This window comes from Mytilus edulis, chromosome 13 (genome assembly GCF_963676685.1).
Source record: "Mytilus edulis chromosome 13, xbMytEdul2.2, whole genome shotgun sequence".
Taxonomy (NCBI): domain Eukaryota; kingdom Metazoa; phylum Mollusca; class Bivalvia; order Mytilida; family Mytilidae; genus Mytilus; species Mytilus edulis.
Window position 1 is genome coordinate 28,451,394 of NC_092356.1, and position 13,899 is coordinate 28,465,292.

Here is a 13,899-nt window from a genome sequence, read left to right on the forward strand (position 1 = left end):
TTTCTAATTTTTCGAAAAAAAGGAAGGATCCAATCACAAACTCCCACCCCTTACATCTACTGAGTAAGTTATTTGCAACCTTTAATCTGTAGTACATGGTATTTAAAGCTTGCATGGTCGGCGAGGAAACACCGATTATTACTAACTGCACTTTCTTGTGATCAACTGAAATTGATGTGCAGAATTCCATAAGTGAGGATCCTGACATTTGACATTTTAGTTTGTTTATAAGTTCATTTTCTTTTCTGAATTCATTTTTTTACTCTTTTTTTATGGGTTATATATCATAATCGTTAGGTGTATCTCTTTTCCTCGATGTATCTAACAATTATTGTGTTTCAAGTCATACAATCACGAAACAAACATTCAAGTTATTTTAATTTAAACTTGAAGCAGAAAAATGTTTTTGAAGTGACGACGTAAAACTTGTCACTAGTTACAAATAATCAGACTGAAACGGCCAAATCGAACTGAAAAGTCTTAAAAATGACTGAGAAAAATAATGTTTAGATTTTTAAGTTTTTATAGTCCAATTTTCAGATTACAGTCCTTGCTGTAATGTATATCAGATGAGTCTGTTTAAGTCTCACTCACTTACACGACTTGGTATGAAAAAATGAAAAGGACTCCTCCAATCTTAATTTGCTGCAATCACTGTAATGGACTGAAAAGGTTTTTACAGCTTGACAATTTTATCTTGTAAGAACGAGAAAAAAACCCGAATCTTGCATGGACTTATTCTGCAACAATAGAAACATCCTGTGCTTAATCAAGATCATGTATAAATTCAACCCTTCTCTTTGAATTTCCAACATATTACTGAACCATACATGAGAGTTAACGTTTACACTTGTCAACCTGTCGACCTATGTATTTATAGACTTTTCAACATGTCGAACTGTCAACCTGTTGACCTTTACACTTGTCAACTTGTCGACATAAACACTTGTCAACCTTGTAGACCTTTCTAATGTCAACCTGTCGACCTGTTACTCTGTCAACTTATGTACATATAATCCGATTTACTTCTTAAGTTTAACCGATTAACTCCTCCGTTTTCCAATTGAACTACAGTATATAAATCACACATAGATGAGAGGGTGATAGAGCAGATTGTTACTCCGAGAAAACATTGTCAACCTCGGCGAAGCCAAGGTTAACAATGCTTTTTCGAGGGTAACAATCTGCTCTATCACCCTCTCATCTATGTGTTATTTAATTTATTATTCTTAATGTCCTATCATTATAGTCTGTTACAGATTAATTTTATTTTAAAAGTATTTTCTATGACGTCAAGTACATGACAACTTTACAGGTATTAGAAAAAAACGAAAGAGTAAAGCAAGATGGTATTTTTTGGGTTTTTTTTTTTACAGTCAAATAATTAAATCTGAGTTAAAAAGTAGAACTTAAGCATTGTATTTAATTACTTTATGTAAATTAAATTCATTGTCCTTTAAACTATCGATTTTTTACGAGAGGGTAACATTAAAAAATTGTCACCCTCTCAGCCATGTGATAGAGTAAATTAACACCCTCGTAACAGCCAATCAAAATATGGCATTTTAACGTGAAGTATAATGATACCATTTATCTTACTTGACCGAACCTTATAAGGTAAAGTCATGTAGTTGAACTCCTTTCGATCGATAGGAGTTCAATAGAGCGCCGACCATGCAGACCTATTTGCATGTATTCTGGTATCATGATGATTCGTAATTTTTGTTTTGAAAATTATCAAATGGGTATAATATAGACCTTTTTTAACTCGAGGTGCTGGCCAACTGTGAAATCAATTTCATTCTGTCAAAAGCAGGGAGGGCGAGAAATATATTAATTTCAAATTCACAATCCCCTCCCCCCGAAAATCGAATGGTCCGTGCCTTATACATGATTGTTATTTCAGAATTAAAACAATATTATAACTATCCAGTATCCGACTGAAATCTGAAATACTGAAACCGGTGAAGAAAGACAACCGCAATTTATAATATGTCTTAAGTCCGTATAATTGTAAACCTAAGTCACTTGCGTTACCGTACTTAAGTTTCGTTTGAAACTTAAAATTCTCTAATATTACCTATATATTTTACAAATTTTTTTAAACGTTAAGATGGTCAGTATCAACAATGGATAATCATTAGTCACGCACAGTGTGTTCGATTTTGGAGAGAGTGGTTCGTTAATATTTTCCCGTGAAATTGATACAAATGAAATTACGGCAACATCCTCACACTCAAAATCATTAGTTAGAAATAGTAATGTTCGTATAACGTAAGTAGATACGCAGCTATCACACTTAAAATACAGAGCTATTTTTACCAATCAATTGAAATTACTGTAAGTCCGTTATTAACTTGATTGCAGACAATTGATTAACAAAGGTGACACTTTCTCGACGAGAGGTATAGGGTTAAAATTGTACACTAAATGCAGGACTATCATGACTTAAGTTACCTAGATTTGAGTCTACAGTTATTTTCGGCACTAGTTTCTGGTTTGAAGAAACCTTCAGCACAGGGCTCACATTTGCCTGAAAATATAATATGTTCGTATATAATTTGTCAAAATGTGCATTACCGAATATCATTATAAAACACAGTTTTGGAATTCAACTAATACCAAATGTGCACAGCCTTCAGTCTTTTGCTTTTCTCAAGGTATGTTTCTGCAAAACATAATATGTAGCTAAGCAACTATTTGATCTGGCTTTCAGATTAAGCTATATTCGATTCTCAATTATTTGTTTTGCTTTAAGTTTTCTCACTGTTTGTATTTTTTCCTACTCTGGATATTTAGATCAATTTCCGCGATTACATAATATTAGTATCTTGTGTCCATTTAAATTGAAAAGAAAATACCAAAGTACGAAACTTTAACGTTGAATGATTTTAAAACATATTATAGATTTGACCTTTCCATAGTTCAGTTTCAAGCGACACTGATGTAGAGACCACACATCTGGTGCATTGATTTAAAAAGGAAGCGTCAGACCATTACCCTTCAATATACAAAATACAGCTTGACCAGCTCGTCTGCAGGCGTTTAATATACATTTTTTCCTAATATTCTGGCTGTCACCGAACAAATAAGAGAACCAACAGAGCAACATGTAGATTAATACGAAACATATTTTTTTAAATCTTTAAACTTCAAACGACACATGACGGTTTGATGATGCTAATGTATATATACATTGCATAGAGAGACGTTTATGGGACAAATCTTATTCAAGTAAACGAAGCAATAGAAATTATTTTTTTCTATAATTTATTGTAGTAAAATTTGGAAGAATTTGTATTTTTTTCTGTAGGCATCCCACTATACACAAATTTACACTAAGTGGTTATACGAATATGACATTTTGAATTTCGCGCAATGCGGGTCTTGATCTCAGCCGCCAGCTAATCATTATCTAAAGCAAGTACGATGCCCGCAGGAGGTAATTATAAACCACATACAAAGGCAAAACAATGATGTAAAATTTTAAGGTAGTTATCCTTAGGACATACGAAGGTTTAAGGATTGCTATATGACTTGGTATTGAGAAAATAGTGTATTTGTTATAGGTCTCAAATGCGTTTCGAAACCTCCCGAGGATATAAAACCTTCTGTCGACCGTGACAAAGTTGATTTAATTACCAAACGATTTGTTCCTTGATCCTTACTGTACAAGGAATTTGAATTTCTATTTGTAAGAAAAATCAATAACAATTTCAAATAAACTGATTCGCCGGGCGCAGCTGGATACGACCTCAAAAGTTTAATTCTGTATAATTCAAGCTCAATACAGGTCTGAATTTGGATTGTGATTAAATATTTGACACATTATTAGTTTCTGACATAGATAAATGTATTCGAAGAAGTTGAAATTGGTAATATGATTTGAACTTATATTCAAATAAATATTTCTTGCTTTTGTGCAATACACTGTGATATTGCGAAATGCTTTGTAAATCTGTTTTTCAGACTATATACAAAGAATTCGCAAACTAAATTGTGACACCCAATCTTTTCTTTGGAAAGAATTGCCTTCCCAACCCCTACCCACAGATCAAACAAAATACATATACACAATTTATTGTTCTAAAACTTGACAAAAAAATATTGTTCTGGACCCACTTTTGGCCCCTTATACTTAAATGATTAAAACATTGTCTAGAAACCAAATGTCTTTGGACGACGCAACTGACGACAACGACACCGACGACAACTTCATAGCAATATACGAACCTAACATATTTTCGCGGTCGTATAAAAAATAAATGTATTACTCAGTGTTAATTTTGCTTTACGTGACAATGCAATCTGTGAATACAACTTGTTCAACAACTCAATTTTAGAGTGTATGTTTTGCTTTAACTGCAAATGACTGAAAACTTTAAGATAAGCACAATTTACTATTCATGTTAAACAGAATTATTTTTTGTCATATAGCTGTGTTTTACTTACCATTTTCTTTGAGTTCGAACCCAGGACTTGTACACATCATTTCTGCTAACATGCAGTTATAGATATCATTTCCATAATAACCACGACTTCTGTCACAAATACATTTGCCATTTTCTAATCTTACTTCAGCTGAAAGTTTATACAATGTCCTTACTTAACTCTACTTGTATTCATAATCATGTTAACAAAGAAAAGATATTATCAGGCGTAAATACTGGGAAAATGAATAAGTTTTCATTTTATCTTAAAGTAAAAGAGGGACGAAAGATACCTAAGGGACAGTCAAACTCATAAATCTAAAACAAACTGACAACGCCATGGCTAAAAATGAAAAAGACAAACAAACTACAGCACACACGACACAACATAGAAAACTAAAGAATAAACAACACGAATCCCACCAAAAAACTAGGGGTGATCTCAGGTGCTCCGGAAGGGTAAGCAGATCCTGCTCCACATGCGGCACCCGTCGTGTTGCTTATTTGATAACAAATCCGGTAAATAGTCTAATTCGGTAGGTCACATTCAGGAAAGGGAAGGGGATTGTAGTTACGACGTAAGGAACATATCCGATAACATTTGTGATACGGTTATTCCATAACGGTCAACCAACTCGTGATGGCGTCCGTAAAATTTACGAAGGGATGATTTCAACTTCACCATTTGGAACTCTTGGTTTAATAGCTTCCTTGTGAGCAGCAACCATCTATCAAGAAAATCATGATAGGAAATGGAAGCACAGGAATATCGTATCAATTGGGAGATATATACCCGGTATGCAGGTGCTGCTGGAATATTGCTACTTAGAAATAGAAAGTTCACAATTGGAAAGCTGAAATCATCTCTTTTGTCGTAAAGTTTTGTTTTCAACCGACCCTAATTGTCAATTTCTAGATGTAAGTCAAGATATGAGGCTGACTTAACTGTATCTGTAGTATCCTTTATCTCTAGCTCGATTGGATAGATGCGTTCCACATAGTCACCAAATTTTGAATTATTTAGTGAAAGAACATCATCTATATAGCGAAAAGTAGAGTTAAAGGATAGTGCTAACTTCTTATCTTTCTTCCTAAGAAGTTCCTGCATGAAGTCAGCCTCATAATAATAAAGAAACAAGTCGGCAAGTAGAGGGGCACAGTTTGTTCCCATTGGAATGCCGACAGTCTGTTGAAAAACACGTCCTCAGAACGTAACAAATATGTTGTCAATCAAGAAATCAAGCATCTTGATAATATCAGTTTCAGAGAATTTTTTGTTCGAATCAGAGTGATCCTTTACAAAGTAGGATTTATCCCTCCCTAAGACATTATACTTGTATCTAAAGTGGTTTTCAGTTAGTTGTCAAAACCTGTATGTTAATTCGTGTGATGTTATTTCATTGAAAAATGCACACGTGCTGTATCAAACTTAATTGGAATCTTGAATGTATCATTCAAGTAATTTCTCACTAATTTTAAAGCAAATAAATAACCTTCATTTAGATTATGTAAAATTCTAACTAAGGTATATGTGCTACGACAATATGTGTAGGCCTTTATATATATCAATATATTCTGAACTATTACAAAACTTACGTTGTTCACAAGTTGGTTTTGGTATGCATGGATCTAGTTCAGTGTTCATTTTTGAAGTGTCGATGGTATCGAGATGATATGTACCTTCGGCGCAGTTTGAACACGTATCAATACTCTGGTCGTGCTCACAAAATGCAAATGTTTGTCCTTAAATAAATCATTCAACGGTTATTTAAACATAATGGGCCTAATGTTGTCTTAAATTCATTTACATAGCATTATTTTGTAAAGAAAAGAATTGAAAACGAAAATACTCAAATCTCCTTTAGAAATAAAAATCATGTCGATCTGATGAGTCAAACCATTTTCACTTGACTATTTCGGTGTGTTTTTTTTCATATACTGTTACTCAACTGATCCTGTTTTGGGGGGGGGTTGGAAGGTAGCAAACACGTGTAGCCTTCTGTGACTTTTAAGACCCAGTTTTTCAGTGATTGTCAATGGTTGCTGTCTGTCATATTTGTATTTCATTTATTGTTTCAGTATACATTATGTCGTTGGTTTTCTTGTTTGCAGTGTTTCACATTTTTTCATGACAGGGCCTTTGATATCTTACAATATGGATTTGCTCGATGGTAAAAGCTGTACGATGATCTATATTTTATTACATGCGTATTTGTTTGTCTCTGTGGTTACCTTTCTTGTTTACCGTATTGCCAAATCAAATTAAATATGGCTCCGATTCAACAGGTTTATTTAAATATGTAAATTTAAGGTGATTGCCAATGAGAGAATTATATTTCTGTCAATGTTCTAAGCAAATGGTAACATCCGTGTGCATGTGCGTGTTACTAAAACCATATTCACCTTGTTGACAAATTAGGGTGTAACAACATATATTATTTCCGGACTGCTCTCTTCGCATTATTTGATTTGGTTTACATGAAGGTATGCCTTTTATCATCTGCAAATAAATATATCATTTATATTAGATTAAACAATTCTTAAAAACCTAATATTGTATTTTCATTTTCATAACAGCCTGACGTAATATAAGTAAACACTTACTCAAACGCGATATATGATAAAAAGTATTGGTAAATAAACTGCTTACCATTCCGTAGCAACTGAGGTCATCTCACGTTATTGATGAGGATTGTGTTGCTTAGTGTTTCTTTTTCTGTGTTACTGAAGTTTTTCTTTCCGTGGTTTTTCCATGTGGTCAAAAGGGTTTTTGGATTTTTAATTATTGAATTTATCATCCCCCACCATGATTTGCTCTTTACTTCTTTAAACTTTAGAAATATTACGTTCGTGAAATCTTTTACCATACATATTCGTCAACAATACAAAAAAAAAAATCAGTGTGTAATCTGTTATGATGAAATTAGGTTTCTCGGTGGCCGATTAGTCTACATATTTACTACTGTATTCACTAGCTCTCCATCAATGAGGTAACAACTTCGAATCTCGCTCGTGTGAATGCTCTTGACTTCAATTTTAATTTACAAGGATTGTTAGAGTTAATTACTGTCAAAGGGTCGTCGTTTTTTCCTGGCACTCCAGCCTCTTCCACCAACAAATACTGGACACCACGACATAGCTTTTAAACTATTTATCTATATCAAATATATAAGGATGTTTCGACCTCTCCTTTTCTTAATGTTAATTGTTTATTTATAGCAAAAATGTTAGTGATGTTTCTGATTTAAACAGATCTAAAGGAAAATGTTTCATTTTACATTAATGTACTTACAGTGTACGTCGATAAATTGTCTTTATTTTAAATATCTAGTGCGGAAAGTAAGATCTGTTTGGATACAGGACAACAAGTGATATCATCAAATTCAGTGAAGGTAAAAGGTAAGTATAACACTCTTATTATATTCTATATTTAGAAGGCTTATTTTTAAAAGAACCTAATGAAATCTTATATTGGTAATTTTGTAAAAATCGAATGATATTCTATATTGAAATAAAGTATTTAAGAAAATCACCTGTTCTTTTCTCATGCGTATATGTATTTACAGAAAGAACGGATCTTAAATTTGAATGTATATAAATAAAAAGTAAAATATTATATCAATATAACACAAAAACCGAATTCCGAGGACAGTCCTTAAGGAAATGGCAAAATCAAACAAATGGATAACAACTGTCATATTCCTGACTTAGTACAGGCATTTTTTTTATGTACACAATTGTGTAAAAAAACTAGTTTTATAGCTAGCTAAACCTCGCAATTGTATGACAGTCGCACACAAGATTCCATTTCATTGTAAAGTATTGTTTTAATTGAACTGATAAAAGTTCACTGTTATATATTTTTATGATATCATTTCACTAGATGACCCCTGTTTTGAGTAAGTGTTTGTATTCCATATATTGACGTGAACCAAGACTGCACGGTCTTGTATATTTTGACTTCTTCTAATGCAACTTCCACATTTTGATTACAATTATAATATACCATCAAATCTACCTGTTTGTGTTTATGTGTCTCAGTTAAAACTTGAAACAGGTTCTCATTAATTGCATTTTCAATAACACTTAACTTCACACAAAGCAGCTTATCATTAAATGCATTTTCATTAACACTTATTTTCACACAAAGCAGCTTATCATTAAATGCATTTTCATTTACACTTTTTTTCACACAAAGTAGCTTCTCATTAAATGAATTTTTCGTTAACATTTATCTTCACATGCTTACAGTCAATATCACGAAACAGTTGATAAATAGAGTGTATGAATTAAATGTGTTATAATAAAATTAACGGTACCAATTTTGTTGCACCAGATGCGCATTTCGACAATACATGTCTCTTCAGTGATGCTCATGGCCAAAATATTTGAAATCCAAAGCTTATATAAAAGATGAAGAGCTTTAATCAGAAAGGTCCAAAAAGTATAGCCAAATCCGTGAAAGGAATCAGAGCTTTGCATGAGGGAGATACATTCCTTAATTTATAATAAATTCCATCATTTTGTAACAGCAAATTTTGATAACACAAAAAATCCGTATTTTCATGCCAGTACCGAAGTACTGACTACTGGGCTGGTGATACCCTCGGGGACTAATAGTCCACCAGCAGAGGCATCGACCCAGTGGTAGTAATAAAATTAACGGCACCAATTTTGTTGCACCAGATGCGCATTTCGACAATACATGTCTCTTCAGTGATGCTCGTCGCCAAAATATTTGAAATCCAAAGCTTATATAAAATATTTAGAGCTTTAATTCAAAAGGTCCAAGTACTGGCTACTGGGCTGGTGACACCCTCGGGGACTGATAGTCCACCAGCAGAGGCATTGACCCAGTTATAAGTAAATGATCAAACAGCCGAAAGACAAAAAATAACCAAACACACCTAGAGGGAAAAATTTCCAAAATGACAAATTTGTATGCATTATGCTTAACCTCGATCGTTCAAAGTTATATAAAAGTTGTGCTTAAGATTTACGGAGGCAATCATAGTGGATAAACCGTCATACTAATATGAAAAGCATGAAGAGTAAAGGTGCTATCTTTGTGGCCAGATTTAATTTGGATATTTATAAAAGCCCCATGACATAAAAGAGGGACGAAAGATACCAAAGGGACAGTCAAACTCATAAATCGAAAATAAACTGACAACGCCATGGCTAAAAATTAAAAAGACAAACAGACAAACAATAGTACAAATGACACAACATAGAAAACTAAAGAATAAACAACACGAACCCCACCAAAAACTAGGGGTGATCTCAGGTGCTCCGGAAGGGTAAGCAGATCCTGCTCCACATGTGGCATCCGTCGTGTTGCTTATGTGTGAACAAATCCGGTTAATAGTCTAATTCGGTAGGTCACATTCATGAAAGGGAAGGGGATTGTAGTTACGACGTAAGGAACATATCCGATATCATTTGTGAAACGGTTATTCCGTAACGGTCAACCAACTCGTGATGGCGTCCGTTAAATTTCCGAAGGGATGATTTCAACTTCACCATTTGGAACTCTTGGTTAAATAGCTCTCTTGTGAGCAGCAACTCTCTATCAAGAAATGCAAGCACGGGAATATCGTATCAATTGGGAGATATATACTTCGGATGCAGGTGCTGCTGGACTGTTGCTACTTCTTTTGTCGTAATTATTTCGTAAAAGAGCATCATCTATATAGCGGAAAGTAGAATTAAAGGATTTCGCTTAATTCTTATCTTTCTTCCTGAATAGTTCCTGCATGAAGTCAGCCTTATAATAATACAGAAACAAGTAGAGGGTCACAATTTCTTCCCATTGGAATGCCAACGGCCTGTTGAAAAACACGTTCTCCGAACGTAACAAATATGTTGCCAATCAAGAAATTAAGCATCTTGATAAAGTCAGTTTCATAAATAATTACCTCATTTTATACTTTCCTGATTATTGAACTGATCTATCATTTTTTTTATTTTATTATGAAACACCTATCTGAATACCAACAGTCTATTTTCTACAGAAGACAATGCCTGTACTAAGTATTGCAGTTGTTATCCATTCGTTTTAAGTGTTTGAGCTTTTGATTTTGCCATTGTATTAAGGACTTTCCGTTTTGACTTTATCTCGGAGTTTGGTACTTCTTCTATTACCCTCTCTGCAGCTATATATTATTTATATAATGTCGACATAGCTTGATGACGTACATGTAACATTGATACATTCAGGTATTTCTTTTATTAACAAGTAAAGGTAAATGTTACATTTAAAAAAGAAACAAGGAAAGGGTGATATTCTATGAATTAAAGTTTAAATGTCTGTAAGAGACATATGTGTAACAACTTCCGGTATTTGTTAATAACAAGTGAACCGATATTGTTACGTTAAAAAGGAAACAAAGAAAAGATGAAATTCAATTTATTGAAGATTTAAAGGTCTGCAAGAAACATATTGGTAACAACTTACCTTACACATGAGTAGCATCAGCAATACTCGAATGATACGACGCATTTCTTCGACTCTAAATAACAAATAAGATAAAATTATCCTGGTACATTTCATATTGAAATCCTCTTAGAAGGTTTTCCTGTTTGAATTGAATTTTGAACAAAATAAAATCTTCACGTGAATAAAGTGATATTCACTGCGATTCAAGTTATGTGTCTTGACGTGCATTATTAGGGTTGAATGATTTATGTACCAAGAATTTCAAAATAACATTAAAAGCAATTGTTTTTTCTCGGTAAAAGCAGCTTCTTTTTTTCGTTCAAGTTAATAAGTGGTTCCAATGACTTTTGAAAAAAAAAGTGGTTTCAGCAGTCGGCCTCAGTAAATATCAGTTTCAAAAGTCAATAAAACCATTTATTTTCCTCAAATAATATACTAGGGGGAATATTCCCGTTGTTCAATATATATGTCAGTATATATTTTAATATGTTACTGTTTATTTTTCAAGTCACATCATAAACACCTTTACAGCACTTTAAACATCATTATCATTGGTAGTTACGTTTGTTACAGTTATATCAACCTTAAACATAAATAAAGGATAACATACATCTCATGTGGTAGCTTTTCCTTATTGTAATACGAAATCTTGAATTTTTTGATTTTATAGAAGACAAATGTTTTTAATAAACCTGTAATCCTGTTATCGTTACGGATCTAACTGAAATTTTCCCAATGAGAGGTGTAAACCGGATGTTGGTAGCTATTTCTAGAAACTCATTTCCGGAAACACGAAATTAACTCTAAAATCATAATTCGTGTCATAATGGAATTGAAATCGGAATTTCGGAATTTTATTTCTATAAGAATGAAAATCCCAATAAAGGCATTCAAAGAACTTTAAAGTTCATCTAAGCATTCATTTGGCCTGGATTGGATTCATTTGTATTTTACCATACTGAAATATATAACTTGTCACTACCTTCAATTGAAATATAAATGTTATAAAGTTTTAAAATGAACCACTTTAAAATTGATATATCAAACTAACACTTTATAGATTTTATTCATCCGAAACGTTTTTCTATAATTACCTTATTCAGAAAGGCTTATAGCTGAATATTTGGACGCTTAGTACATTTATAAACTAAAACATGTATAACAATTGAAGAGCTATATTATCAAGTGGACTTTCCAATAATAGCATAATCCATCTGAGGTCAACTTTACTGGAGGGACTTGAACCATTAGTTTCATTTCATAATTTATCAATCATTTTTTTTAAAGTCAATTCACGACTAGTATGTTACAAAGCAAGTCAGTACCAAAGTATTGACTTATGACTTGATAATACCCTCTAAGATGTTTACATTAAAATTGAGAAAGGAAATGGGGAATGTGTCAAAGCGACAACAACCCGACCATAGAGTAGACACCAGCCGAAGGCCAACAATGGGTCTTCAATGTAGCGAGAAACTCCCGCACCCGGGGCGTCCTTCAGCTGGACCCTTAAAAAATATGCATACTAGTACAGTGATAATTAACGTCATACTAAACTCCGAATTATAAACAACAAGCTAAAATTAAAAATCATACAAAAATAACAACATGAACAAAGGCCAGGGGTTCCTGTCCAACCAGCAGCGGTTCAGATCAAGTGCTCTAAAGATATAAAAAAAAGAATCTGTCCCATGTCGTGAAAAATGTCATCATCAATGCAAATTCTGTTTCCATTTTTCTCATTGAAGTGGTCATTTATCATGTTAATGACAATGTTTTTGTTTATATGCAGGTATGTTCATACAACTTGTGATGTTTTCCTTCCTGGAAAGTTAATTGGAGAAAGAAGGATCTATAATTTAGTAAAAAGATTTTACTAAGAAATGATTTAATCTTTTAAATGAAATGTGTTTTCTTACCGTGTATTCCATTTGTATAATCATCCGAATTATTTAGAATAATAACCATTCCCGTTGCGTGTATCTATATTTAGAAAAAGAAAGTAGGTTTCTCCAATTTATATTTAAAGAGTACAATAAAGTTATTAATACGATATATATTTTGATGAGTGTGAAATCATTATAAAGACGGGAAAAACCTTATTTTTAGATCGTGCATAGTTTCTTATTAATAATCACGTTTTACATTACTAATTTACAGTATTGCATTACCAATATTTATGAATAAACGGTGACAATCTTTATTTTCTTTAAAAAAAATACATCTATTGTTATGTAATTGAAAGGAATATCAACCATAATTATACATTTCTTAATTTATAAAATGCAGTTTCTTCACAAATCCTTGATTTGAAATATGCTATTTCATAAATTGGAACAAACTCATTCGCGATTTGTAATATACAATTTCTTAATTCATGTAATTTGCAAAATGCATTTTTCTTTTCAATCCGTTATATATTGTGAAATGTAACTTCCTAAAGTGTTAATATAATTTCTTAGTTTGTTAAAGTATTTTCGTGTTCTTTACATATAATTCTACATTTTCTTAATTTGCAAAATGTATTCTCTTTGTAAGAGTCCCGTTTTTTATTTAGAATGTGTAATTGTTACCACTGCCAGTCAATGAGAATTTCCATTTCTCAAGAAACACAACAATTTACGAGTCATTAAAGCCCTGGTCATGTTCGCCACGACATGTTTGGTCAAATCGCAGGTCATTTGTGGTCGTCGTACGACAATCGCACGATATTTTGAGTATCGTGGCGCTGTCGTGTTTTGTAGGACGAAACCCTTTTTTGCTCTACGATTTTTTGTCGTGTCACTGTCTTGTCGCTGTCGTGTTAGAATGTCTTACCACAGTCGTGCGACCTCCGTACGATAACACATTGTACCGACATAAAAACCATTTCGATAAAACAATCGTACGGCTGTCGTACGACAATCTCACGACTGTCGCAAAACACTCATGATACAGTTGCAAGATTTTCTCACGAATACCAAATTTCGTACGATGCTCTCACAACATTGATTGCCTGTTGTACTACATTGGTACGTTCGTCGTGCAACA

At 33.1% G+C, this 13,899-nt stretch overlaps 1 protein-coding gene across 1 annotated transcript in view; it reads right to left on the bottom strand.

Moving 5' to 3' along the window:
• LOC139501438 (uncharacterized protein DDB_G0284459-like) overlaps positions 1-13,058 on the bottom strand; it is a 30,589-nt gene extending 17,531 nt beyond the window's left edge. The window contains exons 1-6 of the mRNA XM_071290516.1: positions 12,789-13,058; positions 10,888-10,942; positions 6,834-6,930; positions 6,027-6,173; positions 4,453-4,581; positions 2,458-2,533 (exon numbers count right to left, since the gene is read on the bottom strand). Of these exons, the coding sequence (XP_071146617.1) occupies positions 2,458-2,533; positions 4,453-4,581; positions 6,027-6,173; positions 6,834-6,930; positions 10,888-10,932 (494 nt within the window). The 5' untranslated portion in view covers positions 10,933-10,942; positions 12,789-13,058. The remainder of the gene's footprint in view (positions 1-2,457; positions 2,534-4,452; positions 4,582-6,026; positions 6,174-6,833; positions 6,931-10,887; positions 10,943-12,788) is intronic.
• Between the last annotated feature and the right edge of the window lie 841 nt (positions 13,059-13,899).